The 22,440-nt window shown below is 37.8% G+C and overlaps 1 protein-coding gene across 2 annotated transcripts in view; it reads left to right on the top strand.

Moving 5' to 3' along the window:
- CRYBG3 (crystallin beta-gamma domain containing 3) overlaps nucleotides 1-22,440 on the top strand; it is a 111,115-nt gene that overhangs the window by 71,241 nt on the left and 17,434 nt on the right. For both annotated transcript variants that reach the window (XM_046001874.1, XM_046001875.1), the window contains exons 13-17: nucleotides 4,605-4,747; nucleotides 4,856-4,982; nucleotides 5,861-5,893; nucleotides 11,432-11,541; nucleotides 15,306-15,432. In XM_046001874.1, coding sequence (XP_045857830.1) covers nucleotides 4,605-4,747; nucleotides 4,856-4,982; nucleotides 5,861-5,893; nucleotides 11,432-11,541; nucleotides 15,306-15,432 — 540 coding nt within the window. The remainder of the gene's footprint in view (nucleotides 1-4,604; nucleotides 4,748-4,855; nucleotides 4,983-5,860; nucleotides 5,894-11,431; nucleotides 11,542-15,305; nucleotides 15,433-22,440) is intronic.

The following is a 22,440-nucleotide window of genomic DNA, read 5'->3' as shown; positions in this document are numbered from 1 at the left end:
AGCATAAGGGCTCCAGGGCAGTTCAGCTGTGGGATTTTATGGAATTTAAGAACACTCAAATTATAAGTCCTTAAAAAGGGATATCTTTCATCCTGAAGCATCTGCTCATTGGTTTTTGTTTTTGTTTTTGACAGTGGGGAGTTCTGTACTAGAGACCATAGTAAGCTATCCAGATTTTCCCTTGGATGTAAATGCTTTCAAAATGGAAAGCAGAGTACAGATTTGAGTTCATTTCACCATTATTCATTCTTAAGCAACAGAGCTCCACTTAAGACTTTCATAATTATTTTTTTTTCCATTTTATTTATTTTTTCAGCGTAACAGTATTCATTCTTTTTGCACAACACCCAGTGCTCCATGCAAAACGTGCCCTCCCCATTACCCACCACCTGTTCCCCCAACCTCCCACCCTTGACCCTTCAAAACCCTCAGGTTGCCCCAACCTCTCACCCCTGACCCTTCAAAACCCTCAGGTTGTTTTTCAGAGTCCATAGTCTCTTATGGTTCGCCTCCCCTCCCCAATGTCCATAGCCCGCTCCCCCTCTCCCAATCCCACCTCCCCCCAGGAACCCCCAGTTTGTTTTGTGAGATTAAGAGTCATTTATGGTTTGTCTCCCTCCCAATCCCATCTTGTTTCATTTACTCTTCTCCTATCCCCCTACCCCCCCATGTTGCTTCTCCATGTCCTCATATCAGGGAGATCATATGATAGTTGTCTTTCTCCGATTGACTTATTTCACTAAGCATGATACGCTCTAGCTCCATCCACGTCGTCGCAAATGGCAAGATTTCATTTCTTTTGATGGCTGCATAGTATTCCATTGTGTATATATACCACATCTTCTTTATCCATTCATCTGTTGATGGACATCTAGGTTCTTTCCATAGTCTGGCTATTGTAGACATTGCTGCTATAAACATTCGGGTACACGTGCCCCTTCGGATCACTATGTTTGTATCTTTAGGGTAAATACCCAGTAGTGCAATTGCTGGGTCATAGGGTAGTTCTATTTTCAACATTTTGAGGAACCTCCATGTTGTTTTCCAGAGTGGTTGCACCAGCTTGCATTCCCACCAACAGTGGAGGAGGGTTCCCCTTTCTCCACATCCTCTCCAGCATCTGTCATAATTATTTTAATTGTGCCTGGTAAAGCAAGATGCTAGTAACCTGGAAACCTCATAGTGCTTACCATGGACATGATTCTAAGTGCCTGTTCAGCAGTCACCTTCTGAACTAGGCAGTTAGAGGTTTTGGTTTTTGCGTTTTGTAGGTTTTTGCATGTTTTATATCACACTTCATACATGTGATCCCTGGAGATTTAGCCCTAGGTGATTGGATTTGGCTTAGAGTTAGAGATCAGGGACACCGTATTGATGGTAACTAGTCAACCAGATCAGACACTGTATATTTGGTAGGTTTGAGAGCAAAATGCGGAAAGTGTGAAAACCAGGAGAATGGCTCAGAAAGGTACTTAGAAATAAGATAGAAGGCAAAAGCTATAAGTCAAGCAAAGCCATGAATACACAAAAGCAAATGTAAAGAAGAGAGTGATGCCACTTAAGAGGTGCCTGTGGCCCTCGGCCAGGTCTCTGGGAGTAGCAGACAGAGTAGAAAGGACACAAACTCAAAAGTCACATGAGTACATTTGTTTGTGAAATCGTATGCTGCCGGCTCTTGTACTGGGTCCTGTAATAGCAGATCCCTTCTTCCTTCCCTGCTCACCTCCAGCCTTGTTGACAAGCAGCCCCAGCCTGCTTGCCAGCTCACTCTCCCACAACCCACACGGTAGGACTTGTGCAAATCATTGCTCAAGTAAAGTACAACACATCATAAGTTATTTTTTAATGAAAGGGCACAGCACATCTGCACATGTCCATATTTATTTCTTATGTCTTGGCCTGTTTTACTCCAACACAACGTAATAACCTTGGCATTTCAGCTTATCCTCGCTCCTCTGTTCCTGCAGCCCTGATGGAGAGTACAGAACAGTTGTAGGGGCAGAAGTAGAAGCAGAGATGGGACATTCCAGAGTCACCGGAGAGGGGAGTAGAGGTCCATATAAATTTTTGAGAACTGCTAAAGACCCTCCCGTTATGGTTGGGCCTGACTGGTTAGTGGCTGTTGATAGTGGTTCCTGCCCAGGACCCAGACAGGGCCCCCTTCAGCTCCTCACATTGTATCCTCACGGCCATCTTGAGCTAGTTACGTACTTTCATATGAAACAGTCACGTTCAGGTTCTTCAGATGATGAAAGTTTATGTTGTCAGGACAACCAGATTTGCTGGTGTGCCACCGAGGCTGTAAATGTATTTCAGTTGGAAGGCTTGCCCTGAGGACTTTAAGGCAAATCACTCATGGGCTTTATTAAAGCCTTGCTTTAAGATATATATATATATATATATACACACACACATACATTTATATATATTTATATTGGCAAAATAGCAAATCTGTGTCAAAATAGATGTGTGTGTTTATATATGTGTAATGTGCATGTTTATACATGTATATTACACATATCTGTAAAATTCAGGGCTTAAGGGAGCTGAATAATGATAAAAAAGTACAAGTGTTTTGAGAATAACATGTTATGTTAATAGAATGAGGGATGGGGATAGTGAGGTAAAAAAAATCACCCAGCTCTCATTTTTTTCTTTTTTTAAGATTTTACTTATTTGAGAGAGAGAGAAAGAGGTGGGTGAGGGACACAGGGAGAAGCAGCTTCCCCGCTGAGCAGGGAGCCTGATGCAGGGCTCAATCCCAGAACTCCAGGATCATGACCCAAGCCAAAGGCAGACACTTAACTGGCTGTGCCACCCAGGTGCCCCAACAGCTCTCTATTTTTTTTTAAGAACCCTGTGAAGGTAATGGGGGCGCCTGGGTGGCTCAGTGGATTAAGCCGCTGCCTTCGGCTCAGGTCATGATCTCAGGGTCCTGGGATCGAGCCCCACATCAGGCTCCCTCCTCCTCTCTCTCTGCCTGCCTCTCTGCCTACTTGTGATCTCTCTCTCTCTGTCAAATAAATAAATAAAATCTTTAAAAAAAAAGAGTTGAAAAAATGTAAGTTAAGTTCTTTCATTCTATCTGTTAGGGACTAAGAGCTTAGGGTAGTAGATAGGTAGATAAATTTGGACTCAAATTCAATCTCTGCCCCTCAGTAGCTGTGTTAACCCCAGGCAAATTAGTTACTTTCCTTAGCTGGAAAATGAGAATGATAGTAATATAATCTCATGTGGTAGTTCTTTTGGAAGGAAGGCACATAAAGCTCTTGGACAGTAGTACTGAATGTACTGTTAGCTTCTTCTTAATTATATTCCATCAAGCCATAGGTAAGATGCATAAAGGTATATGTTTATACATCATTTGGTCATTTACACTGTTTATAGCTTTTCAGTATTATTTAAAAAAATGCATCTTTGCAGATAAATTGCCCATCGTTTAGTTTTAGGAAATTTTTTCTAGCCTGAAAAAATTTCAACAGTATCAGAAAGTTTAAAAATACTAGTCTTTTTAAATGTATTTCTAAATTATTTTCTAAAATAGCTATCCAATTTATTTTTCTACCAGCAGTGTTCTCAGACAAAACTGGATTTTTAGGTTCTTCTTAACTTACTTTAAAAAGTGAAAATTGTATAATGGTTTTAATCTGAATTTCTTTATTTTTACTGGTGAAATTTGGCATTAGCTTATTTGGTTTTTTGTTTTGTTTTGTTTTGTATTTATTTATTTGACAGAGAGAGGTCACAAGTAGGCAGAAAGGCAGGCAGAGAGAGGGGGAAGCAGGCTCCCTGCTGAGCAGAGAGCCCTATGCGGGGCTGGATCCTAGGACCCTGGGATCATGACCTGAACGGAAGGCAGAGGTTCAACCCAATGAGCCACCTAGGCGCCCCTGCTTATTTGTTTTTAATGCTTATCTTTTTCGTGAATTGTCTATGTCTTTTGCTGACTTATCAAATAGGGTCTTAAAATTTCTTCTGATATTTTTTGTTTAAATATTTCATCTAACTATAAAGACTTTAAAATGTTTCTCTTTTTATTTTTTTTTGATCTTTTGTTAAGGAAGTTTCATTTTTTTTATGTTAGTTACCATACAATATATCATTAGTTTTTGAAGTAATGTTCCATGATTCATTGTTTGCATATAACACCCAGTGCTCCATGCCATATGTGCCCTCCTTAATACCCATCATTTTTTCTTTTACATTTAAGCTTATAAAATCCTCTCCCCCAAAATGCCAGTTGCACATTGTATGTTAACTCTAGTTCATGCTGTGGTTTTTACTCTTTAGACACAGTGAAACTTTAGTTTCCTTTATTATTAGTGTAACATATAATAAATAGTTTTTGAGTCCCAGAAATTTACCAACTCTTGGTTAATTCCCACTTATATATAAAAATAGTTTTCCTGATTAAAGTAAATCCAAATTTATTTTTTCTTTAAACTATTGAAGAGTAGCAACTATTAAAATCATTCCAGTTCCATTTAAAATTTTTCCTGGAGTTATTTGTGTAAAATTATGTCATGTGGAAATTGTGCTAAGATACAGTAGCCTAAGAAACAAAATCCATATGTTTTCCTTACCTTTCCTCTTCCTCTTTTTAGAATTTTATAGAATCTTCTATCACATTATTTGACTCTGATCTAGAAAGTGGGAAGTTTATTGACATTACAAATCAGGAAATTTCTGACTTGGAAGAAGTCGGCTTTGGCAGTGAAACAAGATCCATTCATGTTAAAAGTGGCGTGTAAGTTGTCTCCCATTCTGGAATCTTTGAGAGGTTCTTTGGTTTTAAAAATGTCAGTTGCTTGCATTTGTATTACCTCTGTTCTTTTTCCCTTTTTCCCCCTACTAGATGGGTTGCTTACCAGCAGAAGTTCTTTTGTGGAGAACAGTACATTTTAGAGAAAGGGAAATACAAATGCTTTTTTGACTGGGGAGGATCAAATAATATAATCATGTCAATACGACCTATCCAACTGGTGAGTTAAGAATGACCATAACCAATTCCAGAGCTTATAATGGCATACACTTGACTATGTGGAACAGGCTTTTTAAAAGCGAAACTGCTGTATTATGTTATGTGAATATATAGAGAAAATGAAATAGCATATGAATTTTCTTAGACTCTATAGGGAGCTTGTAGTAGGTGGGATGAGCACATCAATGACTGTAATTTGATCATTCTTTTAACAGTATTTATTTCATGCCTCATATGTCAGACACTACTGATCCCTGGAGATACAAGATGAATAAAATTGCCCTGATGGGCCTCTGTCTCTTAGAGGAGATTGATGTGTAGGTGATTGTGGTATGATTAGTGAGGAGGTGGAGTGTGTAGGCAGCGCTGTGGGAGCCAGTGAAGGAGCCCTCAGAGCCTGGGAATTGGGCATCATGCCACTCCTGCATTAAGTGATATCTTAAAGGATAAAAGTACTTTTGCTAGACAATGGAGTGGGGCAGAAAAGGCAATCCTCAGGAAAATAATCCCCTCATGTACAGAGTCATGCAGTTATGAAAGAGTGTGACCAGTGAGGAAAATACATACCCCAAGAAGGGTGCCCATGATACAGTGTGGTAATGGTAAGGGCAAGAAGCTCAGACTCTCTCTCTCTGATGGTCATTGACACACATATTTTTTTTTTCCCCAACTACATTACTCACAATGAATTAGTAAGGAATAAATACTAAAATTATTATAATATAATCCAATAAATTATTTGAGGGTCATAACCAGTTCAAGAAATCTAGTAAATTAAATCTTTTTCCCCCATTTTTTAAAATGGTATTTTAAAACTTTCAAAAAGACAACTAAGATTACATGATGATGGTTTTTAAAATGTTTTCATATATGTTTCAGGAACCACTTGGAATAAATGAGCCTCCACATTTGGTATGTTTCACAATTTTCTTAATTTACTATTTATTAAAAGCATTTGTGCTCTTTGTCTTAGTTCTTTCTCTTTCCATAAGATAAATTTCTTATGTCTATAAATCAGGGCAGTTTATTTGGTACTTGGTGCCTGGGGGCAGCAGAGTACCCATCTCCATGACAGGTTCTGTTGGCCTGGACTTGTCACATTTCCTTTTGTTTTCTCCCCATAGAGCCTTAGCTCTGACCACTTTGGGATCATTTTGAACCTCTGCCCCTCCTTTCTTCCTGCCTGTCCGTTCTTCAGTGTCACGTTCTCGTTCAGCACAGCACCTTCTGCTGTCTTTGGAGGAGCAAACTTAACATGGAGAACTGGCTGTCTGAGCATGCTTATTATGTAAATGTATTTTTAATACCTAAATCAAACATTTCTTAAAAGCACGAGTAAAACTGCAGCCCTGCTTGTTTATTTCTAGTGTGTTAATGGTTTGAAGGATTGGGCAATACTCTGGAGCCTGACGTTTATTACCCATTGAGGGCTACAAATTGCACTTACTTTATGCTTCTAAACACTCGGTGAGGTCAAAATTAATCCCAGTTATTGATGAGAAAACAAATATTTAGAATGTGTCATTTCACACAGCTAGAAGTAGGAAAATAGGCATTTTTCAGCATCTGACTCCACTCAACTAAAGCATTTTCAAGAGATTGCGTCAGAGAAAGACCTATCATGTAATCAGTACATCAACAGGAGTAAGAGGAGATGAGAGACCTTGCTTCTTCTGTCTCATTTTAACAAATTTGGAAAAATTTCTATCAAAACCCAATTGAGTGATTAATTTTAAATATTTGACATTTGCTGGCTTTAGATAATGCTAAATCTTTTTCTCTGAGTGTGTTTATTTTTCATGTTCATGTCAGTGTTTCTCTATTTCAAGTTAGCTTAGTTGTAACCATGTTACTATTCATAGTGTTTTCAGGTTTTCTTATTTTCTAATTAGCTCAGGCCTATCGGGAACATTTCCTTTTTGAATATAATTGTTATACTTGGAGATGCTTCCTGCGAGATCTTTATTTCAGATCTTTGAAAACTCCAGTGGTTAACTTGTAAAGAACTTGTACATGAATCAGCATAACATGAGCAATTAAAGAGTTAAGCAGGGATAATTCCTAACTGCACATTTTCTAAGTTTTAAGTGTAGATAAAAGTCACATTCTTGTAAGTTCTGTTTTTTCCCTCCTACATTCCTATTCTTTTTTATGGACTTCCTTATTTGGGGCCGATTGCTTGAAGGATTTTCTTTATAGTATCTCCAGTCCAACTTGAAGAGAGAGGAAGCAGCAGAAAATACTGAATGAAATCAGCCCCACTTCATTTTTCTGGATCTGACTCAGCCATCGCCTTGTGAAATAAGTGTTTCTGACAGGTGTATGATAGCCCGATATTTAATAACATGCAGACAAAGCCTCCTTAGTTTACCTAGTATCAAAGTTCGTACTATTTTCACTGGGCCAAATTTTCAGAATGTTTTGCTTGTTTTTACTTGGGAAGAGAAAGAGATTCTTGGCTAACTTTGTGAACTCTGGTTCCATTCAGTAACTAGAAAGTGTTTTCTCCTTCACAAATAGCTGTCATAGTCAGATTGACTATTCGGATGCTGTGCTCAGATGAGATAATTATTTTTCCCTGAGGACTAAGGAGGAAACGACATCTCAGAGTTCAAGTCCAAGGAGTTTTTTTGTTTGTTTGTTTTGCTTTTTTTTTAATGCTGGTGATTTTAAAGGAAACCTCAAGCAACCTAAGAAGGGAAAAGCCAGAGTATGCATATGTATAGATATAAATAAACATCATGAGTGTTACTCTGATAAATATATCATTTTTGCTTTGTCACCATATTATAATGAGGTATGTCTTATTTGAGACCCAGAACACCTCCTTTGAAAGATTCTTATTTGTCCTCTGGCTGAAGACCAATCACCAAGTCTAACTGACAACTCAAAATATACAGCATCATTATATAGTTCTTCATAATAGCAGCTGGCATTTAATTTTGTTTTAACTTTCTCTCCAAAAAAACCAAAAACAAACAATATGGATTATGTTCATAATGTCATCATTTCTTTATCTTAGCAGATCAGACATCTCACTAGAGATCCTATATCCTAAATCCTATAAATTTGAGTTTAGTTTTCAGGGAGGTTGTAGTCAGGCACAGTTCTCTAGAAATTCTAACAAGTTATTCCCTTTGACACAACTAAGGACTTTTTTCCCCTTAGAATATTTTTCAAATCCATTTGCAAATGTTATTACAAACTTTGATTTCTTTGGATTTTGAGCCCCTCCCATTTTATATGTTATTGTAGCTGAGAAAAAAGCAACCGGATATTTTTTATATTGCATAACTTGGCCACATTGAATTTTAGAGTTGTCATAGGATCTTTAACAGTTACCATGTGTGGGGGATAGGAAAGTGACAGTTTTAGGCAAATGTCAATATGATTGAAGAATACTAAAGGAAAACACTTCTTCGTGGTGTTGCAGTCAGACCGTTTTTATAGAATCCAAAGACCAGAAATAGAAATAGCTACTTTTCTAAGTTAAAAAAGCCCTCTATGGGTAATCGGGGAAGTAAAATTATTGTGTAGTAAGTATTTGATGTGAGGAGTACGTAACACTACCACCTGAGACATTATGATGTAATAGAAGAATAGAAACTGATAGAAACAAGACTGTTCCTTGTTTAACAATTAACATGTTTGTGTGAGGAAAGTTTAAGGGCTGCAGAAAGTCAAATATGCAATAGAAAGTTTCTCATAGAAATTATCAGAGTATTGAAAAAATAAAGTTATATTGAAGAGATTATTCTGATATTGTGAAATTGAGCACAACTTATGTGTTTGGTCAGTAATTAAAATTCTGAATTCTCAGTTTGTAAGATTAAAGAGCTATTACATTTATATTCATGTAGATCATAAATGAAAAGTATGTAATAAGCCTCTGTGCAAAAAGTTCCTCATAAAATGGTAGTAGTTTCTATCTGAACTAGTAGTTCCAAGAAGTAATATATATGAAAAGGCAGTTGGCACTGCAAAACCTAGGTACCGTGTGTGTGTGTGTGTGTGTGTGTGTGTGTGTGTGTGTATCTGTACAATTCTGTTTGGGAGGCTGGTAGGTATTGAAAAGGAAACCAGAATATGACTTCCCCACCTAGCTTTTCCCAGGTCTTAATTTTACCAAGGCACTGTTACTTAAGTTCACTAGGAGTAGCAATCACAATTATTATAATTAATAAGCACAGAATTGGTTTCTTTTTCTTTTTTTTTTTTTTTCAGAATTTGTTTCTGTATGGACCATTCTCAGAACATTATTATGAGAATTCTATTCCAAGACATTTGTAGGGTAATCAAAATGAGGTATTACTTCTCTGGGGTTGATCAAATTTTGGGTGAACCCTATGACACTGTGTATCATTTGGGGAGTAAAAATTTTAAAAAAGCTCAGATCAGCATTAAGCCTGGTTTTTCGGTTTGGGCAAAGAATTAACCCATCAAATCCAAAAAGTGTTTTATGGCAAATTGTGTGTGTGTGTGTGTGTGTGTGTTTGTGTGTGTGTGTGTGTATATTTTAATTAATGCTCCTGGGACTAAAGACAGACTAAACACTAGAGTTGGCTACTATATATACGCCATCCAAAATATGCTTAACTTGCATGGTCAGTTGTCTGGATTTAGGGTGAAATTGTGAAATATAAATCTTATGCTCAGCAACATAAAAACAATGAACAAACTGGGTAGTTGTGGAGTAAACAAAACAGCTGTGACCTCTGTTCTCATGTGGCTTTTCCAACTCTTAATCATGAATTGCATTTTTTGGAAGTAAAATTGTGATTTACTTCTCAGTCTTGTTTTATAAGTCTTTAAGTTAAAACACGTAGTTTGGAAAATGACTAACCAAAATATGTGTTTATTAAGGAAATGAGGGACAGTTTCCCTGGACACACAGAGTTGTTTTTCTACAAGGAATTGTTTCAGAAGTCTGTCTCATTTTGGACTTCCTCGTTGTTGCCAGCCTCTGTATCCACCAGGAGGACCATGATGGAAACTTGCTGGTTATACCTCCTTAAGGCAGGGAATCCCTTGGTGTTTGAATGCTTAAAATGCAGACTGGTTTCACAGTAGCAAATCAGGTTGTACCACGCCATGGTTGGTCTGGGGGAGCTGATTCTCCCCTTCCCTGATTTTTTGGTGGTCTTTGATGTCAGAGCAGAAGGAGATAATCAAGAATTAGTTCCTCAGAACTTAAAGGCTATCAGCCTCTAAGAGGACTCTTGGGAAGATGAAGGAGGCAAACATCAGTGGCTCAGAGCTGCTTTGTTCTTGATACAACATGAGCGGGAGAAAGGACAGTGCTGCCCAACCCTCAGTATGATGGATTATTAGCTACAATGCGAGCCTGTGCAAGATGAACCTGTGGGCCATTTTATTTCAAAGCGCCAGTGTATTTTGAAATATTTATAGGGCTCATTAATTCTTTCTTCCCTATTATATAGATCCAAAGCCACTAGAGTTGCAGATCATTTTGTATCTGGTCTGAAGGGAATCATAGTTGAGATTTCATGGATTTTTCAACAAAAGGGACTAAAGTAGAAATGTGCTTGTATATAACTGTAAGCTTTATATTTAAGATAGTCTTAACAGTAAAAGGGAGCCCGTTGGCTGAAATACATGGATGTCTTTCTTTTTTCACCATAAATCTTCTCCTTATCTCGTTGTTGTTATCTTCTCTGCCATCTGCCCCTTTGTTCTCTCAGGCCCACTTGCCTGCATTCACTCATACTCTGTCCTGCAACTTTTTATTAACTGGATCAGTGAGACTTACCAACCACTCCTCATACTAACTGAAACTGCCTTCATATTTAGAACTAAATTCCTTCTTATCTTAAACATGTAGTCTCAGCACAAGGGATAATTGATACAAAGGGCAGGGACCACATGTTAGTGGAGAAGGGATTCTGATTTAATCTTACAGGTAGAATTATTGTTTTCTGGGCCTCTTTGCCCAGAATCTGGTGGAAAAGATGAATGAAAATGGTAAATGTGACATTTCCAGAAATGGATAAGGAAACACAAATGGGAGTTTAAAGAGAATATTATCCTTAACAAGGATCCATTGGTAATAGATAAAACACTCATATTTTGCTGAGTTTTAATTTTTGTAAGATTTATTTTATAAGCCTGACGCACTACCTACTGCACTAATGAGGCACCTACAAAAGATTTATTTATTTTAGAGCATAGCAGGAGAAGTGGCAGAGGGAAATGGAGAGAAATGCTTAGGCAGACTCCCCATGAGCGTGGGGCCTGATGGGGGTCTCAGTCTCATGAACCCGAGATCATGACTAAGCTGAGATCAAGAGTTGGACGCTTAACTGACTAAACCACCCAGGTGCCCCAAATTTGCTGAATTTTTTACAAATATAAGAAATAAAAGGTTTTCATTTGCTTTTGTGATAATGTCAAGCAGTTGTTTTCTGTTAAATTGTTGTGTTATTCTCATAGCTCAAAGCATTCAGTAAACCAGGGTTCCAAGGTGAATGCGTAGATTTTACAGAAGAAATTTCTGATTTGACTTCATTCACGCCATGTTCTTTTAAAGTTCTTCGGGGTTGGTAAGTATGCTTGTTTTGAGTGTTTTCTACTAATGTTTAATAACTAAATTTCCTTTAAATTTACAGAGATTTTACTTGTTTTATTATTATTTTTGATTCACAGTGAATTAAAGTCTTTTAGTCATTGGTCAGTTGCTAATTAGCCTGTAGTAATTTTGCCTATCTGGTATTATGGGCCATTGTGTAATACAGAGGGAAAAAAGGCCAATTAGCTAAATTTGGGAGCATTGTGGCCATTTTATTTTCTTACTGTTATTTTAGATTATTTCCTAAATATTTTGAATGCTTATATTGTATGCTATTGGATAGCATAATAGAATGATATATAAAAACTAGTGTTTTAGGGACGCCTGGGTGGCTCAGTGGTTTAAGCCTCTGCCTTCAGCTCAGGTCATGATCTCAGGGTCCTGGGATCAAGCCCCACATTGGGCTCTCTGCTCAACGAAGAGCCTGCCTCCCCCTCTCTCTCTGCCTGCCTCTCTGCCTACTTGTGATTTCTGTCTGTCAAATAAATAAATGAAATCTTAAAAAAAAAAAAAAAAACTAGTGTTTTGTCCATAGTAGACCTATTACACTGAAATTAAAAAAAAATTGTTTAAAGTACGTTTCAATCTCATCTCACAGATGAGGACTCCTGATTTCAAAGTTTCAAAGGTTTCCTATGATCACATGATCACATACCAAATGTCAGACCCATGATTGCTTTAGTCATTTTTTAAAAATTTAATTAAATTAATTCTAATAAATTTAAATTAAATCTTGGGTTCTTTGAGCTATAGCCATATACTAGATCTTTTTCAGATGTAAATGAACTGTATGTGATTCCCAAGGCTAATACATATTTCCTCATTTTTTAATTGTAAAATATACATAACATACAGTTTACCATTTAACCATTTGAAGTGTGCAGTTCAATGGTAGGTCTGTTTCAAGTGTCTACCTAATAACTCATCAGAATTTTCTGTTCATTCTTCAAGATGTCTTGGATTCCTCAGTTCTCCTTTTCCTCTTGAATCATTTCTTCTACTTGAAGAACTCCAGTCACTTGATTAGCTTCACTCCAGTATTATCTTCCTTCTATCCTTTACCAGAAACCGGTCATAGCCCACTTATTTGTCCAACAATCCAGCTTATTATTTTTATTACTCCGCTTTACATTCCCCAGTCCTCCTCTACTACCAGTCAGATCGATTTCAGATGCATCCTTTTCCAGATTTATTGTCAGTTAGTCTTATCTGCCCCACCCATTCCCCATTCTGTCCTTCCAGTGCCTCCCTCTCTTCCCCTCTTCCCCCCTTCCCACATTTACTCCGCGGAGTATTTTCTGCCTTACCCTTTATATCAGGGGTCAGTCCACAGACCTTTTCTTTCAGGGTCAGGTAGTAAGTATTTTTGGCTTTGTGAGCCTTGCAGGCTCTGTCCCAGCTACGCAGTACTGCTGTTAGGAGCACAGACGCAGCCACAGATATTACACAAATGAACGGCTCGACTATGGTTCAGTAAAACTCTATGGGCATTGAAATTTCAGTCATATAGCATATTCACATATCACAAGCTGTTCTTTTAATCTTTTAACATTATTTAAGCACACGAAAAGCAGACTTAGCTTCTGATCTATACAGAAACTGGCATTTGGACAGATGGCCCACAGGCTGTACTTTGCTAACCCTGCTCCCTATGAATGGCTCTAAGTTTCAGGGAGACCTAGCCAGCAGATGTTATTTGTTCGGCCTACACACACTGTTAAAAAAACATATCAACATTTTGGGTTAGGGTTTTTTCACCTCTTTAAAAAAAAAAATCAGAAGATTTGAAAACTTTGAGAAGCATTCACCTTTGGGAGTAATTAGTGAGTGTTAACTAAATAGCATATGTGATTCCAGTGTGCTATAGAATATATTCCAAGTTGTGAGTTTTGTTTTTTTTTTTTAACCTGGTATACTATCATGTACATTACCTGCCTGGCCTCCTATAGGTATGTAAGCTTGTGGCCCGCATTTAATACTAAACCAAGTATATCTTTATGGGTCAGTCCATCCCCATTCCGTCAGTCTTCTTGATTAACCCTAATTCCACCAGTCTTTCTCTCCCAGATTTTCTATAGCTCTTACTAGTTTGAACTTGTCTCTGCATGTCAAAAGGATATGAAGGTATTTATAATATTAAAACACATAAAATAGGACACTATAAGTTAGATTATCTCCAACTCTTTAGTGAGAGAGAAATGTATACTGGACACCTGAAATAACTTTGTTACTAGTATTTGACTCTGAGTTTCTTCTCCACTAAGATAAAAGAAATTGTTTTATAAGACATATTTTCATTTTCTAATAAAGGGAAGTATTGAAGGTTTTCTGGTGGAAAATGTTTTTTCTTTACACTGAAATCTAGGACAAATTAGCCATATGTTCACTTTATATAGAGAATATACATTTTATATATGTATATATCTATGTGTAGTTTATTAAACTGCAGTTTAATAATAGAATATAGGAACCCTGGCAGTTGTGTAAGTACTTGGAAGACCTGGATTGAAGCCCAGTTCTACTACTTCCTAGATATGTAACCTTAAACAAATTAGATTACTACACAAAATTAGTTGTTTCATCCTGTAAAGGTTGAAAGGTTGGTACCTACCTAAAAGGATTTTTTTTTTTTAAGATTTTATTTATTTATTTATTTGACAGACAGAGATCACAAGTAGGCAGAGAGAGAGAGGGAGGCAGGCTCCCTGCTGAGCGGAGAGCCCCATGCAGGGCTTGATCCCAGGACTGTCTGGGACCATGACCTGAGCTGAAGGCAGAGGCCTTAACCTATGGAGCCACCCAGGCACCCCTCGAAGGATTTTTATAAGGGCCAAATAAATGATGCATATTGCATATGAAGGGCTGAAACTCCATGCCTGACATATTAGAAACATTTGATAAAATGTCTAGTTACATAGGAGATATGACAGTAAGTTATAATGTTACAGAGCATCTCTTTGGGGGCCCAGAGTGAACCTGGCCCAGCACAAAGACCGCTCCGGTGGTCTTAGAGTGTTGGGCTAGGACTTAAACACACAGGACGTGAAGTAGGAAGAGCCCCTTCATTTCTCCCTTGGGCTCTTTCTTTTCAAAAAGGCATTTCCTAACCAAACTTCTGATGAGTGATATATTGAAGATAACCACTATCAAAGATTCTAATGGACTTAATTCTTTTGGAAAAAAAAAAAAAAGTTCCATTAGCAGATGTATAGGTGACAGATTTTATATACTGCTGTGTGATTTTTAGAGTCTAGTTTCTGTATTCCCCAGACTGACAGCAAGCCCATCATTAATGAGGATAGAAGTGATTTTTTTCCGTAAAAGAACTTCTAATCTGTTCAAGTACTTAATAATCACTATAATCTGATCCCAGGGTTTTGTACATGAAGACACTAAATGAAGCTAATATTGGTAGCCTAAAGCAGATGTCTTGTTTCAAATTTCAGCTCTGCCATTTAGCAGTTGAGAAGACCTTGGGCAAATCATCTAACCTTCCTAATCCTTGTTTTTGTTGCCTATAAAAATAAGGATGTGTTTCTACTTCATAGAATTGAGGACACAATGTAGTAATACAGGTTATGTATCTAACCTATGTATGGCACAAGGTAGGTAAGCAGTCAGTAAAGGATAGTTTCGGTTGTTTGTGTCCTACTCCTCCCCCGGTTCCCACAGCACGATGATGAGCCTGCCCTCTCAACTGATGCAATTTGACTGACTATCTCACTGCCTGTTTTTAAGCTGGCTCCTGTATTACCAAGAGGACATTTCTGATAATCAGTGTGTGTTAGAAGAAGGGCTCTATGCTGACCTTACTTCCTGTGGCTGCCCAACATCAAGGGTTAAATCACTCAAGCCCATTGATTATGTAAGTACTTTGCTTGAATGCATAATTACAAGATTTTTTCTTGTCCAGTTTAATTACCATGAATGACGTGACATTGGAATAAGTGATACATGGGTAAATATAAAAATATGAATAATATATTCGTGGACTGTAAAGTTAAGATTCACTCATGAAATCCAACCAAGATGTAGACTGATTTATATATTTAAGTGAGAATTCAAAACACAGGAACCAGAGTAATATGTAGAGACCTGGGCTTAAATTCCAGTTTGATACTTTAACCATTTTGGATGACATTTAATAAAGTTACTCACTTGTTTCATCTATGAAAAATAATAGTATTTGTAAGGCCACTGGGATTTGAATGAGATGACTGTTATAAAATGCCTAGCACGTGGTGAGCACTTATTAAATGTTAGCTATTAATTAGTGGTAAATTTTTGGCCATAATTGTAGCAGTTGCTTAATAATAACCTGTTCATTTTATTACTCTACTAGATAAGTCACATGCTAATTTGCTAGTCAGGTGTACAGTGTTACTTTAAGGCATGGATCTTGGTATGGCCACTGGTACTGATTTCAAACTTTCGTTTGGGGGAACTAGGGATTTCCTGCCTGGTTTGTGCAAAGTTATGTGTGTCACCTTGGAGACCCACATTTATAGGGTTGGTAGTTTCTCCCTTCTATCATATTTACTCAGAATTTTAAATTGGAGCAAAACAGAATCACTACTTTGCATCATTAGTTCACACTCCATGTTTATAGGGTCTGTGCAGAGGAAGTAATGAGAATCTGGGATTTTCAAGATGTCTGATTATGATCATTTCATCAGGGCCTTTAGTCAGAGCTGAGGTTTACACAGAGGTGATTTGAAGCCCTGTGTAACGGTAGTAGTGACTGAGACCTTTCAACCAGAGCTGACTCCAGAGATGATCATCAGACTCAGAAACTTCGATCCTGACCTAAGCAGTGTAGTCTTATTTCACAAGACATTCCTGGATAGAGTATTCTTGGTATCAGGCTAAGAATAGTCTTGGGTGAGGAACAAGAATAGAAACAGTCTGTGGTCTCTCTCAGTGGCCCTTTAGACACCAACTGGGAAAGACTAAGTGGCTACTGATACTTCCTGTCTGTTGGACAAAAACCAGTGGAGAAAAAAGAATGTGGTCTGGTCAGTCTCTCCCAAGTATTGCTAAGGCTGAAAAAAGCATCGAAAGCAGTCCATATTTACTGAGAAAGGAATTTTCTTAGCAATTTTTGTGGTCAAACCAGCAAACAGATACTTACTTGGTATTAACTAAAAGCAAAATAGATAGCTCTCAGTATGAAAGTACCATCTTGAAAGGATTTTGTAGGACTTCTAATTCAGCAAGCTAAACCAACTAAATTTCTAGTGAGCGCATTTTAGAAATAGTCAAAATGAATGAGTGTTATTTTTCTTTGAAGAATTACAATTTTACATTCATGAAGTCAAAAGTGAAGAATTAAGAATGAAAATAGAAAAAATGTTTTTAAGTACTGCACAGTTGCATGTCACTGTTTGGGTTCCATGGAACCCAAGCAGTGTAAGTGAAGTTGTCTCTTGGGAAGGGCCGGGGAGTATAGACAGAACATTTTCACTCCAGGAACTGATTAAAGTTTCACTCCAAGAACAGATTTAAAAAGCTGAATATATTCAGGTTATGTAAGGGCAACACATTTATCTTCTTAATGCCTTTACATGGAGTGTTTTAAATCTTGGAAAAGTCTTTGTTGAGGATACATTTAGGCAGTAGGTTTGGTTTTGAACTGGAGGGAATGTGATGTGAGGGTGGGCATCCCAGCAGAGACACCCAGACTGAACATGAAGAAGCCTTAACAGAGGTAACATTTTCTTGGTGAAGTCAACCATGCTACCCCTGATGGCCCTGACTCCCTGAGTTGATCAGACCTCGGAGACTGATATGTAAACCAGGTCAGTACACTAATATGTAGTAGGTGGATTCTCATGGCTGCAGTGCTTGAGAATTCTGTCCTGAGCATTTTTCTCCCTCTCTAAGGGAATGGGGAAACTGAATTAGTCCTCAGAAGGTTATTTGTTGAGCATAAGTTTTAGGTAAAGTGAAGTTAGTTATCTTGAGATTAGTTAACTCAGCTAACATTCTCCACAAAAGAGACTCCTAAGGGTCTCGGTTGTGTGCGTGCTCCAAATTGTGTTGTCTTTCCCTGGAAAATGCGAGACACACTCTACCTATCCTGCTTCTCTGATTCAGTCACCTCTCCCCTAGCCTTTTTCTCCAGATTTGTTAATGCTATAGCGTAAGCCACAGTCCAGTGGGTTTCTGGATTAATTCTGGGAAATGTTTCTGTCCAGTTGAGTTGCCTTTACATATATACATGAGCCAACCTCATGATTCTGTTAATTAGTTACAACTGCAGAATTATAAAGGTGTTGCCTATAACTGGCATTTCTAGACACACTATAAATTACTGTTAAAAAGTCATAACGGTGTAATATTGAGAAGTCTGAAAGATTCCATCTTCATACAAGATCAGTATGTTTTGCAAATGACTGTTTGCTCCAGGCTGATTTGTTTGCCCAGACTTACGTTACATTCTAGAGACCCATGGATAATTTGCAGTCATTTTACAGTGACAGGACCTTGGGAGCATAGTTGATAGTTCTGCTCCTCACTTACCATGACACTGGGAAAAATCAATTAATTTGTACCTCATTAACTCATCTGTAAAGAAACTGTTAGAATAGGTATTTTCAAATCTTTTTCTGTCTTTAGTTCTGTGGCAAATAAGTATCTGGATATATTTCTAATTGAATATAAAAAATAAGTATCCAGTATTAGGACTCCTGTGATCTGAGGGAATGATGTAGTATATTAGCTTTCAGTAAGGTTATGCCATAGAACAGCCCCCAGAACAGTTGGTTAGGAGCTGGAGGTGAGTGGGGAGCCCACGTAAATGCTTGAGGCATTGGCCTCGTAGTGTGTGGGGTAACCTGCCTTTACTGTGTTTCCATGCAAGTGGCCTTCAACCCACTGCTTCTGTAGTGTCTCCGTGGTAGCCTGTCACGGACATGGCCTCCTTTGAAGTAATAATCCAGTCCTGGCTGCTAGCAGCCCCCAAAGCAAAAGAAACATTGTAACAAGAGGCTGTAGAAAAACTTGAAATGAAATTATAACTGTAATGACATACGTAATATTAGAGGTAGCATAAGAATTGGCAAGGCCGTGCAAGGGTGCTGAATTAGGGCCCCAGCTAGAAATAGTAGAAGACTGTCAGTCCAGCCCCAGAATGAAAGGAAGCAATGAGTTCATAAAGTGTAGAAGAATTTGGTTACTATTAAGTTTTTCAGCTGAATCCATATTGAGTTAATAGTATTAACTCTTTTGTACATTTTAAAAAGGCAGACTAGGGGCGCCTGGGTGGCTCAGTGGGTTAAAGCCTCTGCCTTCGGCTCGGGTCATGATCCCAGGGTCCTGGGATTGAGCCCTGCATTGGGCTCTCTGCTCGGCAGGGAGCCTGCTTCCCCTCCTCTCTCTCTCTCTCTCTCTCTCTGCTTCTCTGCCTACTTGTGATCTCTGTCTGTCAAATAAATGAATAAAATCTTTTTAAAAAATAAATAAATAAAAAGGAAGGCTAGCAAAACCCTGCAGAGTAAACCTCACAGTTCTTAGAGAGACAGTTGAAGCATTTCCCTTTAAATTCAGGCAGAAGAACAAGGTCTCTATAATCACCATTTCTATTCAATAGTATTCTGGAGCCATAGCCACTTGAATAAGATTCAAACCAAACCAAACAAAAACATAAAGAAGAAACAAAATTGTCAAGAGTATGTACAGACAAATTCTTAGAGTTAACTTTCTAAAGTTTCTGGATATAAAGAAAATGCCAATTAAACTACCAGGTACTTAAGAATCTAACAAAGTGCTAATAAGTCCTTTATGCAGAAAATTATTTAGAAGACTTTATTGAAGGGTGTAAAAGATGAAACGAGGTAACCTTTTATGGATTGAGAAGACTCACTATTGTGAAGTTGTGGCCCTCTTCAAATTAATACTTTCAGGCAAAATGCTTATAGAATTTTCTTTCTAGGAGAGTGTCTTTTTAGGGTGGGATGGGAACACATGAGAAACTTATCCTAGATTTGGAGAAGACAGGGATCCAAAATAGCCAAGATAGTTCTTAAGAACAACAGGCAAGATCATTTGTCTTCCCAAGTATATATTGCACTTACAACAATAATAATTAAGATGGTGGGTAGACATGGAAGGAGAGACAATGGAAGAGTAAAAGCGGAGAGCATAGAAACTGACATTCATGAATAATGGAATTGGAAGCTGACTGAAATAGCATTACAATGAGGATATTATGAGCTATTAAATAAATAGTGTTGGGACAGTTGGCTCTTTACATGGAAAAAAACAAAACAAAACAGAGTTAAAATCTTGGTTTACTCCAAACACAAATATAAGTTCCAGATGGATTATGGCCATCTAAATGTGAAAAACAAGCTTTAAAACTTAGAAGAAAATATGGAAACTCACCTAATGATAATGGAGTATGATGGATTTGAAAAAAGAATGTGCAGGTCAGCAGAAGAGAGGTAAAAGGCAAGTATATTCATCTTGTATTGCTGCTGTAACCAATTACACAAACTTAGTGGCTTTCAACAACAAACTGTCTCACAGTTCTAGAGATCTCAATGGTCTTAGTGTGGTAAAATGAAGATGCTGGCAGGACTGCATTCCTTCCAGAAAATGCTAAGGGGCGTATCTGTTTCCTTATGAATTTTCCAGCTTCTCAAGGTCCTCAGCATTCCTTGGCTCATGGCCATTATCTGTCTTCAGAGTGTATCACCCCAACTTCTCTCTGTCCTCTGACCCTCCTGCCTTTCTCTTATAAGGATCCTTGTGATTGTATTTTAGGCCTCTTTGGATAATCCAGACTAATATCCCCACCTCAGGATTTTTAATTCTTAATCACATCTGCAAAGTCCCCTTTAGCACATCAGGAAACATATTTACAGGTTCCAGGGATGAGGATGTGAACATTTGGGGAGTGAAGTGGGGGTGGGAGGTGTGGAGGTGGGGAAATATTAATTTTTTAGCCTATCACAGCAAGCCTCAGACTGGGAGAATATATTTACAGCCCTTATAAAACCTGCAAAGGTTTAGTGTATAGAATATAAAAAGAACTCTTTCAAATCAGTTGAGAAAAAAGGAAAGCCTATTTCAAAACTTGGCAAGAGGACACAAAAAGGCAGTTCGTAGAAGAGAGAAAAATGGCTAAGGATATGCAAAAAATGTTAAACCTCACTAGTAATCAGATAAATGAAAAATAAAACAATTATTAGGTAACATTACCTTACTTGCGATATGAACATTTGTCTGGCAACACCTGGGTTTGGTGGGGTGGGAAAGAAATGGAATTATTCATGCATAGCTTTTGGAAGGAGGGTTGGTTACATGGAGCAGGGTGGTGGAACAGGAATGTTTGTTACAGTACTGATGGATGAAAAGTGAGACCCAGGTATTAATAAAGGGTGTTACTGTAAGATACATTTCAGTGATATTTAAAAATAAAGGATGCATGACCATTAGTGAAGTATAAAAATACGAACTGGAAGGATTCACATCTTCAGCATGGTGGTTACCTTTACAGAGGAGGAGAGGTTCAAATTTAGCCATACCTGTTGTTTTATGTATTTATAAAATTCAATACAAATATAAAAAACTTATTATTTTTGGGTGTTGGTTACATGATCATCTATATATTCTTCTTCAAATGTAGCATAATTTTTAAAGGGAAACCAATTAGGAAAGGTAGATCTATAATGAAACCGATTTTCTAAGCCAAATGAAAGCAGTTCTCTGAGAAGGATTATAGTTCACTAAAGAGTCTGGTCTAAGAGCCTCATAAACCCTTACTTATCAGCTGAGTGGACCTGGGCATGTTTCTGACTACCCTACGTCTCAACTTTCTTATCTAATAAAATGCGAGATTTAAACAAGCTAGTACATGTGCAGCCTTTAGCCCATGGTAAGCACTCAGTACTAGAACAGCTCACAGACAATAATTAATGTTGTGTTATGCAACATCAAGACTACCATGAACTTGGTAGGCTGAAGAGATTTATATGTTTTTGTTTTTAATAAGCCAGACTTAAAAGACTCCAGATTAGAGTCTTATGAGAGCTTTATGATCCTTCTGTTAAATTTATATCATTTCACATAACTTTTTGCCAGCACACTGTTTAGTACTGCTCTGGAACAGACTGGTGATAGAGCTATGCAGTATGGTTATTTTTCTTTAATTCACTTCAGTTGTACTTAGTGTTTTAGCCATGGTTCTTTTGGCAAAGATTGAGATGACATGATATTGCCGGGCTGTACAGATATGGCTGTTTTCAGTGGCTGATGGCTGAATATTTTGAAGAGTGCACATTATACTTAGAGGCTATAACCAAGTAATGTAATCCTGAGGGTACTATCAACACCTTTTCCAGATAAGTGGTGATTCAAAACTTAACTATACAGTTGCCAAAGTAAAGATCTGTAGTTTCAAGTAAAAAATTAGATTTATCCAATTATATTAAAAGTATGTAGATGTAAATGTGGTCCTTGTAGCAGAGTACTTTGTACCAGGATCTCAGAACTTCCAGTTCGGGTGGTTGACACACTTTTCAAGCCACAGAGGGAGGTAAGAATAGGGGACATATGTATTCCCCAGCCAAGCAAGTTGGAGTCAAGTGCTCCAGACAACAGAAGCCAATCAGAAATACTATTCTATGTTATAATCACTGGTTTTAGAATCTGTTAGAGCCAAAGTGTAGGAGTGAAGAACATGGCCTTCGGAGGTCCTGCTCTCTGGATTCAAATGCCAGCTCTTCCACTGCTGTGTGTCACCTGGGCCTTGACTCTTCATCTGTAAAGTGAGGATAAAAATAGCACCCACATCAGTGAGAACTTGCATGGATTAAAAAGTGAACAAATTCACAGTTCCCTAATCTCAGTGTATTTGGGGATTTGGGAT

Source organism: Meles meles, chromosome 4 (genome assembly GCF_922984935.1).
Source record: "Meles meles chromosome 4, mMelMel3.1 paternal haplotype, whole genome shotgun sequence".
In the NCBI taxonomy this organism is placed as follows: domain Eukaryota; kingdom Metazoa; phylum Chordata; class Mammalia; order Carnivora; family Mustelidae; genus Meles; species Meles meles.
Note: the sequence above shows the minus strand (reverse complement) of the source record. Positions and strands in the feature narration are given on the sequence as shown.